Source organism: Aethalodelphis obliquidens, unplaced genomic scaffold (assembly GCF_003676395.1).
Source record: "Aethalodelphis obliquidens isolate GAN/ISIS:26980383/991018 unplaced genomic scaffold, ASM367639v1 scaffold5, whole genome shotgun sequence".
NCBI lineage: Eukaryota > Metazoa > Chordata > Mammalia > Artiodactyla > Delphinidae > Aethalodelphis > Aethalodelphis obliquidens.
In genome coordinates, this window is record NW_020837949.1 from 50,719,325 (window position 1) to 50,734,486 (window position 15,162).

At 34.7% G+C, this 15,162-nt stretch overlaps 2 protein-coding genes across 3 annotated transcripts in view; one reads left to right on the forward strand and one right to left on the reverse strand.

Moving 5' to 3' along the window:
• Positions 1-11,624, forward strand: part of GSDME (gasdermin E) — a 93,617-nt gene extending 81,993 nt beyond the window's left edge. The window contains exon 10 of the mRNA XM_027102375.1: positions 10,900-11,624. The gene's annotated coding sequence lies outside the window, so the exon portion shown is untranslated. The remainder of the gene's footprint in view (positions 1-10,899) is intronic.
• PALS2 (protein associated with LIN7 2, MAGUK p55 family member) overlaps positions 1-15,162 on the reverse strand; it is a 109,523-nt gene that overhangs the window by 11,011 nt on the left and 83,350 nt on the right. For both annotated transcript variants that reach the window (XM_027102373.1, XM_027102374.1), the window contains 6 exons: positions 12,810-12,941; positions 10,851-10,950; positions 10,446-10,514; positions 8,356-8,517; positions 2,899-3,101; positions 1,809-1,937 (listed from right to left, as the gene is read on the reverse strand). In XM_027102373.1, coding sequence (XP_026958174.1) covers positions 1,809-1,937; positions 2,899-3,101; positions 8,356-8,517; positions 10,446-10,514; positions 10,851-10,950; positions 12,810-12,941 — 795 coding nt within the window. The remainder of the gene's footprint in view (positions 1-1,808; positions 1,938-2,898; positions 3,102-8,355; positions 8,518-10,445; positions 10,515-10,850; positions 10,951-12,809; positions 12,942-15,162) is intronic.

The window sequence follows — 15,162 nt, forward strand, 5'->3', positions numbered from 1 at the left end:
GACACTGTACATCAGGTAATGGAAGACAGGGATTCCAGAGAGACAAGAAGCAAATGAGGTGAGCCCTATGATTACCCCAGGTTACTGGCTTGAAAGAGTTTCCAAGCTGCAACACAGTGAGGTGGAGCCCAGGAGGACACTACTGGACTCTAAGTTGGGACAGAGCTGAGAGCCCAGGGAGAACAAAGTAGCAGGAGTTTGCAGGACAGAATACTGGATAGAATAGCAGTATGGAGAGAGCACTCTGGAGATTTGTAAAGGTCCCCCTCCAGCATTCAGCTGAATACCAATCTGTGCACGTTACCACGACCCAGGGTCGCCAAAGAACCACCAGAAAGGATGAGAGGTATTCTTTCTGAGCCAGAAATAGTACCCATGCCCACCAGGCAGAACAGAAAACCTCACGTCGCATGGGCCATCTGGGAGAGTGCTCAAATGGGTCTTGCCTCAGTAGTGAAGAATAATTGCCCCTAGAATGAGAACTGCTCTGGTTCTACCTAACAAAATTTTAAAGCAAGATCTGAAAGGAACAAACTGTTTCCACATTACTGCATCCCAGGACAAAGCTCACAATGTCTGGTATCCAATAAAAAATTACCAGGATTGCAAAGAAGCAAGAAAATAAGACCCATGAGGAGCAAAGTCATTCAGTCAAAACCAATCCAGAAGTGATGCAAACGTTAGAATTCGTTGACAGTGATATAAAAACATTGATAACTATATTTCAGATATTCATAAAGTTCAGTAGACACATGGAGCAACCTGCAAAAGAACAAAGAGGATTAAAACTACCTGATCTCAAGGCTTATCACCTATAGTGTGGAAGAGGTAGAAGGCGGAGGGAGGGACTCTGAAGGGGCACAAGGAAACTTATGAAGACAAGGGACATGCCTGTTATCTTGACTGCAGTAGCTTCATGCGTGTATACATACGCCCAAGCTTACCAAGTTGTATACTTTCAACGTGTACAGTTTATTGTATATCAATTATACCTCAAGCTGGGGGAAAAAAAGAGATTTAGAAGACATCAGGTAAATGCAACATGTTAATCTTGCTTGGATCCTGATTTGAACAAACTGTCAAAAAAAAAAGATAAATACTGAGAAAATTCAAATACAGACTGTATATTGATGATATTGAGAAAAAGTTGCTCTTCCTAATGTTTGATATGCTAATAATGGTGTTATGGTTATATCCCAAAAGTCTATCTTTTAGAGATAAATACTGAAGTACTTATGGTTGATATAATATCAAAGATTTACTTCAAAATAATTCATGGTAAGGGAGGAAGTGAAGAGAGGTCTAAGTGAAACAAAAATGGCCATGTGTTATTGAAGCTAAGTGATGGGTACTTGGGAGTTCATTTCTTCCCTCTTTTGTACATATTTAAAATTTTCCGTAACATGAGAAAAGAGAGGAAGAACAAGAGAAAAAGACATGTAACAACTAAAAGAACACCTAACTCTACCAATAGTAAACCTTATGATGAACATACTTGTTATTGGTCTTCGGGACCAGTTTCCACATTAGTAAAATGAGGGAGTTAGGTTAATATGCACTTTTTAACATTGGTCCATTTCATTTACATAGGGGGAGTAAACTTGTTTTAAAATAGAGTGAACAATGGTTTCTAAGTAAAAGCGATACGGTTCCAAATCCTAACTACATCTAGGGAACAAATTTTTATTCTCCAATACCTTATACAGTGTGTTTATTTCATAAATATGGATAGAATTAAACATGCCCAAAAGAAAAAGGAAAAATTTTAGGAGGAAAATAGTACTGTTAGCCTGAAAAGAACTGCTTACCGTCAAAAGCTTAGTAGTGATACCAGCATCCACTACAGCCTTGTGCATGGCACGTAACGTCTCTAGTTCGGGAGCAGCAATAAACACAACATAGGGCATGAACTCGGATGTCCTCAGCACTTTCAGGGCCTGTGTAGAAGAACAATTACAAACCAATTTATACAGGATTAGAATTTGAATTATGTTACCCTTTAGTTTATACTAAATAATCAACGTCCATCTGCCCTCTTCCTCAAGATAAAGGACATAATTTAATACTTGCTATCTGCCCCCCCTCCCTTCTATCCTTTTGATTCCATACAGTACTTTCCTAAAATGGTGATCCATTAAATTTTGTTCTGACCTCAATCTCACTACTTTCTGGTACCCCTGAACCAAGGAAAGTATTAAACTTAATGATCCCCAAATCATCAAGAATGATGTAAATGCTTTCCATGTTAACTGTAGAATTCTGTTAATATTGAAAAAGCAGAAGTAATTTCAGTGTCCATTAATTGCAGTGGTTATATAAATAAATATATATCTGCACTATGAAATACCATGCAGCAATTACAAAGAAAAAAATCTCTACAGTACCTAACATGAAAAGATCTTCAAGAAATACTGTTTAATGAAAAAAGGTTAAAGAATCTGTATAAAATTTTTCCATTTATGTATAAGAGAAACAACAACAAAAATAGAAAACCCACTGGGTTGAGTGTAGAATGGTGAGAAGGGGTCAATAAGGGAGACATGGAATGAGAATGAAATGAATGGTGAGTGGGTGGGTGTGTGCTGGGTGGAAGGGGTGTGACTTTAATTTTTATTCCTTATGTTTCAGCCTTGTTCAAATTTTAAATTTCCTAACACATGCATTTATATGTTACTTAAGCATGTAAATAAATACTAAACTTCTATCAAGCTTCTATAGCTATCCATGCCTCTGTTGGCTAACAGATCAGAAATTTATTTAACTAGTTGTTGATGCATAATAAGGTTCTCTATTGTCACAAGTAATAGAGGGAAAGAGCCACCCTCATAATCTGAAGAAGAAACAAAAACTCCACAGGAAATAAAACTTAAAAAATATCTTTGGAATCATGCAGCTTACTTGTGGGTTGACATCCAAGATGCAAGTTCGTCCAGTTTGGACAACTTCAAGAATAGAGTCAATCTTGGTTCCATAGAGATTTCCTTCATATTCCCCATGTTCCAAATATTTTCCAGCTTTAATATCTGCTTCCATCTCAGATCGTGACACAAATTTATATGCCTGGCCATCTTTTTCATCTTCCCTTGGTTTCCGTGAAGTAACTAAATAAAATAGCGTTGAGAATTTGTACAGAGACAGTGCAGGGTATTAAAAAACAAACTAAAAGGCACAGGGTAGCCTAAGTCTTTTCCATTTAGTGCAGGGGTTGGCAAACTATGGCCTATGACCAAACCTGGCCTGCTTCCTATTTTTGTAAATAAAGTTTTATGGACCACAGCCATGTTCATTCATTTTATGGCCTATGGTTTCATTCTTTTTACAATGGCGGAATAGTTGTGACACAGACTAGATGGCCTGCAAAGCCTAAAATATTTACTATACGTGGCCCTTCAGTAAAAATGTTTGCAGACCCCTGATTAGTAATGTTTTAAGAGGTAGTCTCCAATATACAATTTATATCCAAAAAATGTGCTTTATAAAGTCAGTTTGAAACTCAAAATATATTTATTTACCTAGAAGCAGAGCCCTAAAGTTAAATTCTTAACTATGGTGAGAGCTAATAAGTGTGAGGTATATTGCAAGTGAACATCTTTTCCAGCTGACCAGCACTCCCCTTCTCCTTAAGGAATATCAATTACAGCCTTTCTTCACACTTCTTTGAACATTTCCTAATTGAGTGTCCAACAGATGAGCAAAATTCTATTCTTAGTTGGTATTATCAATTTTCTGAAGTGTAGTTTTACCCATAAATTATCTATCCTTTATCTTGCCCCAGCACCAAACTTTTCTTCTAGCTTCCTTCTAATTAACATTCCCAAATGCTAATTGTTTTGTGTTGCACCTCGGTGGATCTAGCCACCTGGATGTTATTATGGTCTAGTAACTTTCTCTACTCTGACCTGAAGTATTCTGAGAGAATGAGAGAGAAGAGACCAAGTCAAAAACTTAAAACATCCTTTTGTCAGGTATTTTAGAGACATACAACTCCTTTGCAACTTGGCTGTGCTAGGAATGGACGATTATCACTTTTCAAACTGTTGCAAAGGTGCAGAGTTAGGTATTCTCTGCCAACTTGCTAGCACTCCCTAGGAAGTAAAGTAATTTGTGTATGTGTGTGTGTTATTTTCAAGTTTAGCAACTTAATCTGAGTTTGCCTAGATCAGATATAAAACAGTATTCTACTTCTATTAATCAAGCACTTATACATGCAGAATATCTGCCCAAATCATTAACCACACGCAATTAAAGTTACAAAGTAATCAGATGAAAAACTGACAGAATTTTGACTATTTGAAGTAAGCACAACACATCAAGAAAACTTTTATAAGAAAAAAACTTTAAGTTCAAGCTCAATAATAAGGGTCTAATTCATAAATAAGATTATTATGTACAAGAGGATTCCCTTTTTCCCCTGCTGTTTTCTGGCTCATTCCAGACCACTGTGGAGAGATTTATAAAGTCACTTAAAGAGCTTCAAGATGCTATGATGGCTTTTCATATTAAAAAATGTGTGATCTCAAGGTTTCTGGGATTATTCACCAAAGGTGGTATGATAAAACTCCTAAGGCAATTTTAAACTCCCCAAATACATACATACTAGGACTTGGCTTAATATCCGTAAAGATAATTTTAGAAGAGTACGACTTTTGGGGAGGCACTACAGTGAAACCATTTATGGAAACATGCTGCTTGAAATAAATATGTACAGGCACACACACTGCCCCCCCAACACTACCTCCAACATGTGGAGGGAATCTTAAATTCTTGGTGAAATGTTTTTAGTTTACAAGCGAATTTTAACGACAATACCATTCTCTAGTGAAGACTCAGAAAAGAAATCTACATTGGCACATAATTAAGCCCCTTTCCATTTCTAGAACAGAGAAATTAGAACAGGGTGGATTGACTACAGCTGATTCCTTAGGCTTATAATGCTAAACAACTAAGTAATGCGATTGCTTAGAATTTAAGTTCTGTGATTGACAGGCAAAATTCTAATCTTTAGTAGCTCTTCAAATAGGAAATAATCAACAAAGTAACATTTTATTTAACTATCCCAAGATGTATTAAAGGGAAAACATGATTCATAAGGTAGCTTGTCCACCTGGATTAATAATTTTTTATATTTTATTTTAGGACCATTTCACAATATAAAGAGAAAACTAAGTCAATTTAATCCAACACCAGCATTTACTTCCTTCCCTATGAGACTTCCCCAACCAGCCCACCAGACAATGTGTAGCACAAGACTGTGTATCAAAAATTAGGCAAACTTGTCACATTTCATCACTATTATTTTTGTGTGTGTTGATTCTGAGGCTTAAAACAAACAAACAAACTAAACACTATATAAACATGAATGATTTAAAGAAAAGTAAAACACCACCTACATAATATGAAGAAGTGATACTTGACGATGTATGGATATACATAAATCTTTTATATATAAAAATTCAGACTTGAATCTTTACTAAAAATAAGTCTTGAAAGGTAAAATAGTACATCTTCTGGAAATTAATTTGGCATGAAGAAATCAAGAAGTTGAAATAAATATATGTAATACTTCTGTATTTATAAATCTCTCTATACATCCTTTGGTCTAATAATTTTACATCTGAGATTTATGTATACACATTTTATCATCTCTTTATTTATAACAAAAAAGCCACCCAAACCATATAAGTGGGTGATAACAGTAAAGCATGGTGTACTTATATGCTGGAATATTAAGAAGCTAACACAATTAACTTTTTTAGTGTTTTTAATCATGATAAAATATACATAACATAAAATTTATCATTTTAACCATTATTAAGTGCACAATTCAGTGGCATTAAGTACAGTAACACTGTTGTGCAACCATCACCATTATTCATCTCCAGAACCTTTTTATCATCCTATAGAAAATAAAAAATTACACTCACTGCTTAATATTCTTAGAGATACAGAAGAAATAGCGCCCACAAGCAGATGATGCTGTGGGAAAAAACAGGAAACAGAAAATAATCCTAAAATGAAAAATATGACTACTTATGATAAAACATTGATGAGATAGAAGGTGAAGAACTCAAGGTAATCTTTTAAAGAGTAGAATAAAAAGAGAAAGGTTGGACAACATGATTTAAAAAAGTAAGAGACTGAGGAGATGAATCCAGGATGTTCAACATCCAGCTAATAGAAATTCTAGAAAAAGTGAATAGAGAAAACAGGGAGAAATCATCCAAGAAATAGTAATTCCCCAGAACTGAATGACATGCATCTGTAGTCTGAAGAGCTCACTAATCATCAGCACAATAAATAAAAATAGATGCGCACATAGGCACATCATTATTAAATTGTAAAATAATGAAAACCAACGAAATAAAAAGACTGAAGGAAACATCAGGTCATGTATGAGAGGGCAAAAATTAGAATGACATTAGACTTCTTAACAAAACTGGGTTAAAGAGTAACATCTTTTGGGTTTTACAATCTAGACTTTCCATTCTCAGATAAGCAATCAAATAGAAGACAAAAAAATACACAACTTCAAATACAAAGATGCAGAAATTACATCCCATACAGCATTTTTTTGTCAAGTTACAAGGCATGTGCCGTAGCAAAACAAGGCAATAAACCAAGAAAGAAAAAGAATGGGACCCAGGAACAATAGCTTCAACCCAGGACAGCAACAAAGGGAAACATCCCTATGTGAACGTGTGGCAGCCAGAGTGGAGAGTGTGTAGCCCTCACTGAAGCAGGCAGGCTGAGGGTTGTGGGACAGAGGTCTCCAAGAAAAAAGCATGACTTACTAAATAAGAGGTTCTTTCGTTTAATACAAAACTATACGCGTGAACACATAAGATAAAGAGGGGAAGAAAAAAACGAACTCTAGAAATTGCTGGGTTGGGGGAGAGGAAGAGGCTGTTCAAGAAAGTGAAACTGAATTAACTGAAACTAGAGCTATCTTTATGCTGGGAGGATACTCAGGAAGTCAGGAGGTAAGGCCTACACTGGACAGAACAAGAAATAGCAGAATGAAGACATTATTAAGAAATATGGAAGACTAACAAAATAAATAGCAGAAAGATTGAAAAGTGACTGTTTCTGGTAAGTAGGCCAGAGGTGGGGTAGAGGAAAATGGAGTTATTTTTCATTACATATTTTTAAGAACTACTTGATTAAAATATGCTACATGTATTAATTTGATAAAAATTAAAAATTAAAAACTTTAAAATACTTTGATCACAGTCAGATTTTTATTTTGTTAACTACTTAACTATGATTTGTCTGATTTAGTGATTTACCGTGCCTACAGTGGAACTCAAAGTCTTACCCTGAAGGGATTACAAACAGCACATGAGGACAATGACAGCGTTGTTGCCCCAATACACCCCTAAACATGTTAGCAATAAGATTACTCAATGAGAACTAAATGTCAAAGCATACTGGATGAAAGCAGAGAAACTCTAAAACTCATCCAAAAGAGATGGAGTGATGTTAGGCTAAGATTTGACATGGAAAGCTTAAAGGCATTAAAATACCTACAGAAATTCTGTGTTAATCAAAAGGGGGTTTGGTCAGCAATGGAAGCACAGAAAGGGGACTTAATAAAGGCAACATTGACTTGTGTTCAGGGGAGAGCGCATGTAAGTTCCCACAAGTAAAGGCTCATATATCTCCAAAATGAATGCTATCACTGCCTTATTATAAGGACTAATACACCTTTGTATTTAACTCCTTGCTCTAACTCCATTCTCATCAAGCATGCTTCTGACATTATTTAACTTTCCTTGTAAATGTGCAAATAGAGAAAGAACACAAAGATCATAAAATGAGTGTCTGGTTCATCTAATGGTTATATTTCCCATCAGTATTATTGTATTTTGTATATAAATAAATGTGACCTTCACTAATGCTGCCTGCTCTGGAAGAGGAATCTCTCTTGATGTGCTATCAAAAATCAGGTTTAGGACCTTACAGGACTGAAAACGACAAGCCAGATCACGAGTGTCAGAGGATCCAGCAGGTTTCCCCTGCTGGATGAAAATGGGTGAAAATACAACTTTTCAGATACACATCAACCGTACAAGAAAATGCAAGGTTAATGCTGATTTTGCCACAACTCTTAATACTTGCATTTAATGAACACTTCTGGATTGAAGAGTTTGGAGAAGCGATTGCCACCAGGCAGCCAGCTGACAGGGCCCACAGTGCTATTTCAAGACAGCTGTAGCGTTGCCAAGTTTTTCAGTATCATCTGCTTGTTCATTTTCATTGGCATAATTAGAAATTACTTGGGAATAAAATAATAATAATCTGCCCCACCCCCACTCCTTCTTTCCAATTAAATAGTAAAGGAAACGGAAAACTTACATGGCACTGTGGTTCCAAATCTAGTGGGATTCAACACTATGAACCTGTTTTTCAAGCTTCTTCGTCCCACACCTTGAGCTCCTATCAATACTAATGTCTTTCTCTGGAAGGGAGGCATTTTGGCTACCTCCTCATATATCTGGATTTCATGACGATCAAATTCTAAAAGTAAGGAAATGGGAAAACATCATATTCAGTTATCTTTTATTATTTTTTTAAAATTAATTAATTTTTGGCTGCGTTTGGTCTTCGTTGCTGCGCGCAGGCTTTCTCTAGTTGAGGCGAGCGGGGACTACTCTTTGTTGCGCTGCACGGGCTTCTCACTGTAGTGTCTTCTTTTGTTGCGGAGCACGGTCTCTAGGTGTGCGGGTTTCAGTAGTTGTGGCACGTGGGCTCAGTAGTTGTGACTCGCGGGCTCTAGAGCACAGGCTCAGTAGTTGTGGCACACGGGCTTAGTTGCTTCGCAACTTAGTTGCTTGGACCTTCCTGGACCAAGGCTCGAACCCGTGTCCCCTGCATTGGCAGGTGGATTCTTAACCACTGCGCCACATGGGAAGTCCCTCAGTTATCTTTTATATGGATGAAAAACCTCTGCTATTCTGTTCAGTAATGGCTTAGTTGTCTTGATAGTTAAGTATCACTTTAATTGTACTGACTTAGTACAGATTTTTAAAAATAAATTTGGTAAAGTACAATCAACTATTTTGTACCCTGATTTAAACACCTGCTTCTATTCTTTTGCCTTAAAAAATTGTCTAACTAGAAAAATACCCTTACTTTATCCTTATCAGATAATCTATCCCTTAAAACCTGTTTCTTATTAATTCATCAGTAGAAATAATTACTTAATATAATCAAATTGCAAATTAGTTTATGTAATCTATTCCACTAAAAAGTGAGTATCACATATGGAGGATAGCAGTACACTTAGAGTGGCTGCTTAAATAAGTTTCATAGAATGAGTATCCCCTTCCAATGATATAAATGAATAAATACTGTGTGGTGAACTCTGCAAATATTAGTTTGATTAATAAAGTGCATACAGACAACATACTAACATTTAAATATTAAGATTCTAAATTTATGTATAAAATAAAACATTGGATCTTAACTATTTTCAGTAGAAACACATTCCAAAATTATGATCAATGGGAAAATTAGAAATTTGCCATTTTGCAAGAAAGCTTTAAGAATATATATTTAATGAACAATAAAGCCAGAGGATTTGAAATATTATATTACCTATTATTATGGCTATAACTTTCAATCTATAGTAATAACACTTCTTCCTTAGGTTATTAACAGCAACACTTTCTTTGCACAATTTCTCCACAATAGATTAAGGGAGAGTCTAATTTCCCCTTATTATAAATATTATTATTATAGTACATTATTAGATTATTTCCTTTCTAATGTGCTATTTAGTTTATTACCAATATAGAGGTAGCTCCGAAGTCAAGAAAGCACTTTAAAATTATCAATTCTTTTGAGTAAGCCTCCAGAGCCTTCTGATTCTAAGAGCTGCATTTCACTCCTATCAGCCTTTATAACTGAAAAGAATAACTGTGGTAGGTGTCATATTTATCTTTATTTAAGTCTAAAAGATTTAAGAAAGAATCCTACTAGATCAGGCTAAGATTTGTTTGGTCCAGTATTATTTTTCCAAAAGTATCATGGACAATGTTATGGCAGAATATGGTTGCCCTTAATCATAACTCTTTTATTATCTTTAAAAAGGCATTCTGTTCTGTAGAAATGACACAAGTTTCTATCAAAGTTCTTGAACAAATAGTTTCAATTGTCACATTGTTCCTTCATTAATACAAGCATAAATCCTAACCAATTCATTTTCTTATAAACTATGAGTATAAAATAAAGCACACTAGTGATAGTGCAAGTATATATATCAGGATTTAAATAATGCCTGTATATTATTGTACCAAGTGTTCACATGGCAGTCCCTTGCAGCTGGGTCCTAATCTGAATTAATTCATTTAAAATTATACATTTAGAGTGTATGCCACATTGAGAATGATATAAAGCTATTTCATACTTCGCTTGGATTTCTCAAAAATGTATTTAAAACATACCTGCATTTCTGGTTGTGAGATACATCATCTTTTTCTTTTTTTTGCTACTTATGGTTCCACAAAAAGGTCCTGAAGGATGACAAGGCAAATATAACTTAAACAGTATGTCAGACTATATACACTGCCCTGTGGTGTTCTATAGGGGTGGGAGAATTATCTTCCCAGTGTTGCATCCTACAAAGCAGAAGCAGGCAGGGGTGAGTTGAGCCACTGAATTCTGATACAATACCAGCAGGTGGCAGAAAGGGAACAAAAAGTTTACTTTTGAGAGCAGTACACTAAAGCAGATGAGAGGGATTAATTCCAGATATATTTTAAATAAATTCATCAGCTAATTCAGATGAAAGAGGCAAAGAAAGGTGGCCACAAAGGACTATTTGTTACTTATTGTATCGAGTTCATCACCTGAATTGTCCCAGTCTCTTCTAACAAATGCCTTTCTCTTCTCTTCCAGGAACTGGCTTGGAATGAGACCAGCGCTTCCTCCCTCTTTTACATGGCTAGCCTAGAATCAAATTAATGAATTGTAGATCTCAGTGATCAAAATTTGAGACCACATTCTAATAAGTAGGACAAACAATAGTCAGTTAAAAAAAAAATCACATTTGATCTTAAGAAACTGACCTTGATATTTAAATCCATGGCATTGTCAGGATATTGAAACACTTTAGTACTGAGGAATCAATGGCTACCTAACCAGTGTGCTATTTGGTAGTGAATTTTTAGACCAAAATACAAAGGTATAAGGCTCTTTAAATTACTAAAACTTTTTATTTATAATACTAAACTAGTGAGAATGGAAAGGAATAAATGCTGTTATGTGTTGGCACCTAGTTAGGTGTTTGTTATCCAATAATCCTACTACGTTGGTATTTCCTGAGGCCAAATCAATGGGAAAAAAAAAAAAGAGAGAGAGAGACAGCACTGGGAGAACAGAGTGGAGAGTTTAGTTCATGCTACCAGGAATCTGAATATCCTGGGGGGGAGTAAGTTTCAAATAGGTAAAACCTCACCTACTGTCAACAAACTAACTTAAAATGAAACCCAAAGAAGTGCTATTTCAAAATAGCGGCTGGAGAACTGGCTACTAACGGCTTATCCCACAACATTAGTGACTTTATCCTTACAGCTAGCACAGAAAAATCCAGTATCATTTTTAGCAATTAAAATCCTGAAAAATACAATTAGAGTAATAGATGACAAACATTCAGGAAGAGATTGAGATAGATAATGGTGACAGGTGATAGAGAAAACTGAGAGATGGCATTCACAGAGAAGGGAAAAAAGAGAAAACTGGGAAAGTTTCAAAAAGGACACTGTCACAGAAAGCAGATTTTTTTTAGATGAGTTCTAAGAAATTCAGTGGAAACCTCTTGAAATCATGGATCCCATTTAAACTACTCATTTCTTAGTTCTCTCACCACACTGTGCCATTATACATCATAATGTCTTAATTTAAATTTAAGGACATATTAGCAAGACTGTTCTTATTCTTGTAATTCATTCCCCCTTAGAAGTCAATATAACTTATTAGAGGTAATGTGAGTTACTAATATCTCCATTTAATTCAGAACTTAGTGCTAGGTACCAGGTCCTTTTCTTTCACACTTTGTTCCTTAATGAGACTCTCTTTTGCTTTTACAGTTTAAGAGATTTTAGACTTTGTTTCTACAGTTCTGAATACTGTGGTTGCTAGTCAATGTAAACAAGTACAAAACCGGACTTATTACTTATGCTAGAGTTTTCTGAAAACTGTATTAGTGGAAAGGAAAAGGAAGACCATCGCACACATCTTCTGGAAAATGGAGGGGGGAAAGACAGTGATAACACACATCCCTTTCCATACACACAGATTTCAATCCAAGACCAAACAACACGGATGATAAAGCAAGCCTTCATTTCTCAATTACTGAGAAGAGGTGGGCAAATGGATTTAAGACCTTAAGAAATTACGTTTTATTTGTCATGAATGTATAGAGGAGACAAGAGGAAGATTACTCTACCTACAGTAAAAGACTCCTAGTTAAGAGGAACACTAAAAAGGGATGACCCCCAAGTGAGTTGTTCCTACCCAATACTATATTTTACTGCAATCACATGTGGAAGAACTGATTGGTCTAGTCTCTAAACCAAAGGAAGAGAACCACAGGCTAGTTAATTCTGCATTTATTAACAGCTACTCACAAATTCCCTCTCAATTTGGTCTTCTGTCCACAAAATTAGCAGCCATGAAGCAGGAGCTGTTCATGCAGGAAAAATCATTGGAACAAATGCTAATACCTTCTTCCTGAATATTCAGATATTGGCCAGATCTAAGATTAAAAATAAAAAGGCAGTTGAAGAGATTTTCAGAAGCATACTAACCTGCCACCAGTTTGGGTCTTCTCTGTTTACAATCTGAAGAATTTCTCCTTTTGAAAACTTCAATCCTGCTTCTTTGCAGGGTATCAGGTTATCATTGTATGGATTATAATCAAAATGACATTTCACAAATACCTAAAACACAACACAATTAAAAATACTAGAGATGTATCATTTGTCACGGGATTTCTGAAATCTTTTTCAAAGCACTGTGATTTAATTGTAACTGACAATGTATTTAGTACTTCAACTAAGGAACTTGTTTTCCTTAAATAAGTATATAATTATTAGAACATTAATAATTTGGTATCAGAGAAGAAAATAAGAAATAAACGTTAGTACTACATTAAGTTTTTGTTTCTATTTTTAACTTCTAATTGTAAATCAACGGAGTTTGACAGTTGTTTTCTTCCACCATTCTTACACTTTCTCCCAATCTTTTCACGTGACTTTCCAACAACACTGCGTAATTTTTACGCAAGTAAATGCTACTTTCTAATTAACACTCTGAATTAATATATGCAGCTGATTTAAGGCATGTATTTCAGATATAACAGGACTGACTTCTTAAAAGTTTCCTGAAGCAAAAATTAAATACTATAAGTTCATATTGAAATCAGACCTGAAATATATTTATTAAACTTAAAAAACAAAAAACAAAATACAACCCACTTTCATCCCTGGTAATAACATATATTTTTAATCACACAGATTCACACTAGCCAAAATTAGTGTGGAAAACACTCTTCTGGAATCATCTTGCTTTGATGTAAACGATCAGCATTAAATTAATTGTAAGACAAGTGCTAAAAAAGCCTTGAAACTATTTTCCAATTTAAATTCATTTAACCACACAAATTTCCTTTAAATCTGTTTTATTAATAAAAGTATGTCAATTACCACTATTAGTTATGATCTCCAATATCCAAAATATTTAGTTTATTAATTTTAATTTGAATTCTAATTAAGTTAAGCATTTTCAGTATTTGATGGCAAGTTCAGAGCAATTACTTTCTTAATACAGACTTTTTTCAGGAATATTTATACAAATTCAAATTTTATCTGCTAAGGAACTGACTTAGTATTAATCAGCAGGTAAACTAACAAGCAGGAAAGCACATAATTAGTCAAATAACAATGTTATTTTTCTATTTATCATACTTCTATAAATATAACCAAACAAGATATTCAAATAACACAAGCAGATATATTACATTATTAGTGTACTAAAATGTAATGTGACGGATGCACATTAAAATAATTTAAAAATAACAATGTGGGAACATGACAAAATTTTAGTTACTTACAATTAGATGATTTTGACACAAAGCATTCAGAATATTTTCAATAACTTTTGAAAGGCTAAATATTAATGCTTAAAAAAATCAGTAAGCCAATAATTTTTTTCCTGATACACAATTTTAGAAATATCTCAAAGGCAAGCATACCAACAGTATTAAGATTGCTAAAATGTGACAACTGGCTAACTTGACAACGGCATGCAGCTCAATGTTTTGGCAATGGAAAATACCCAAAATGATTAAGTGTAATTAAGGCAAATTTAGCTGGCTGATAAGACAGAAAAACAGAGTACCAGAGAATCTCCTGGAATGACATCATACCTGACGGACGTGTGATGGATTCCTCTCCATATGGATGCAACTCTAAAAATACATTTTTCATTGCATAAATAAAGCCAGGCTTTAAACTGATAATAAATTAACAAAATACAAACAAACTACTGGCCCATTTTTACTTCACTCATTTTGGTAAAGCAACTACTTCCCTAATTAATTGTCCACAGGCTATAACACCTGAAAATGATACAAGCAAAAGTTAGAGGTGTTTGAGATGAGGCAGAGAAGAAGGATATGGATATGCAAAGTTGTAAAGATACCTGGATACTCCTTACTTCTCAAGAAAGCTGCACTGAATTAATAGTAAGAGGATCCTGTCATCTAATCATGAACGTGTTTATTATTCTTATCTGTGGGACAGAATATATTTTATAACAAAAGGCTCAGACTTTCTGAGTTAGTCCAAGTTTCAAATATTCATTTCCCTACTCTCATCAAATTGTTCTGGAAATGTCATTATTTGTCAAACAAACCACATCTCTCCAATATAAAAGATTTCTGGAAGAAGCAATTCTATTTTTTCATTAACCAAATTAGTTTTGGAACATTACTCTCAAGCTCAAAAACTCAGATTAAACTAGTTTTACTCTGAACTTTGAAAATTTGTCTGAAAAATCAATGAACCCAACCTTTGATCTAAACATTTTGTAATGACCTTTAAATCACAGAGTTTTGACTAGATTTAGTATAATTGTATTTTATTAAGTACATTTTAAAGT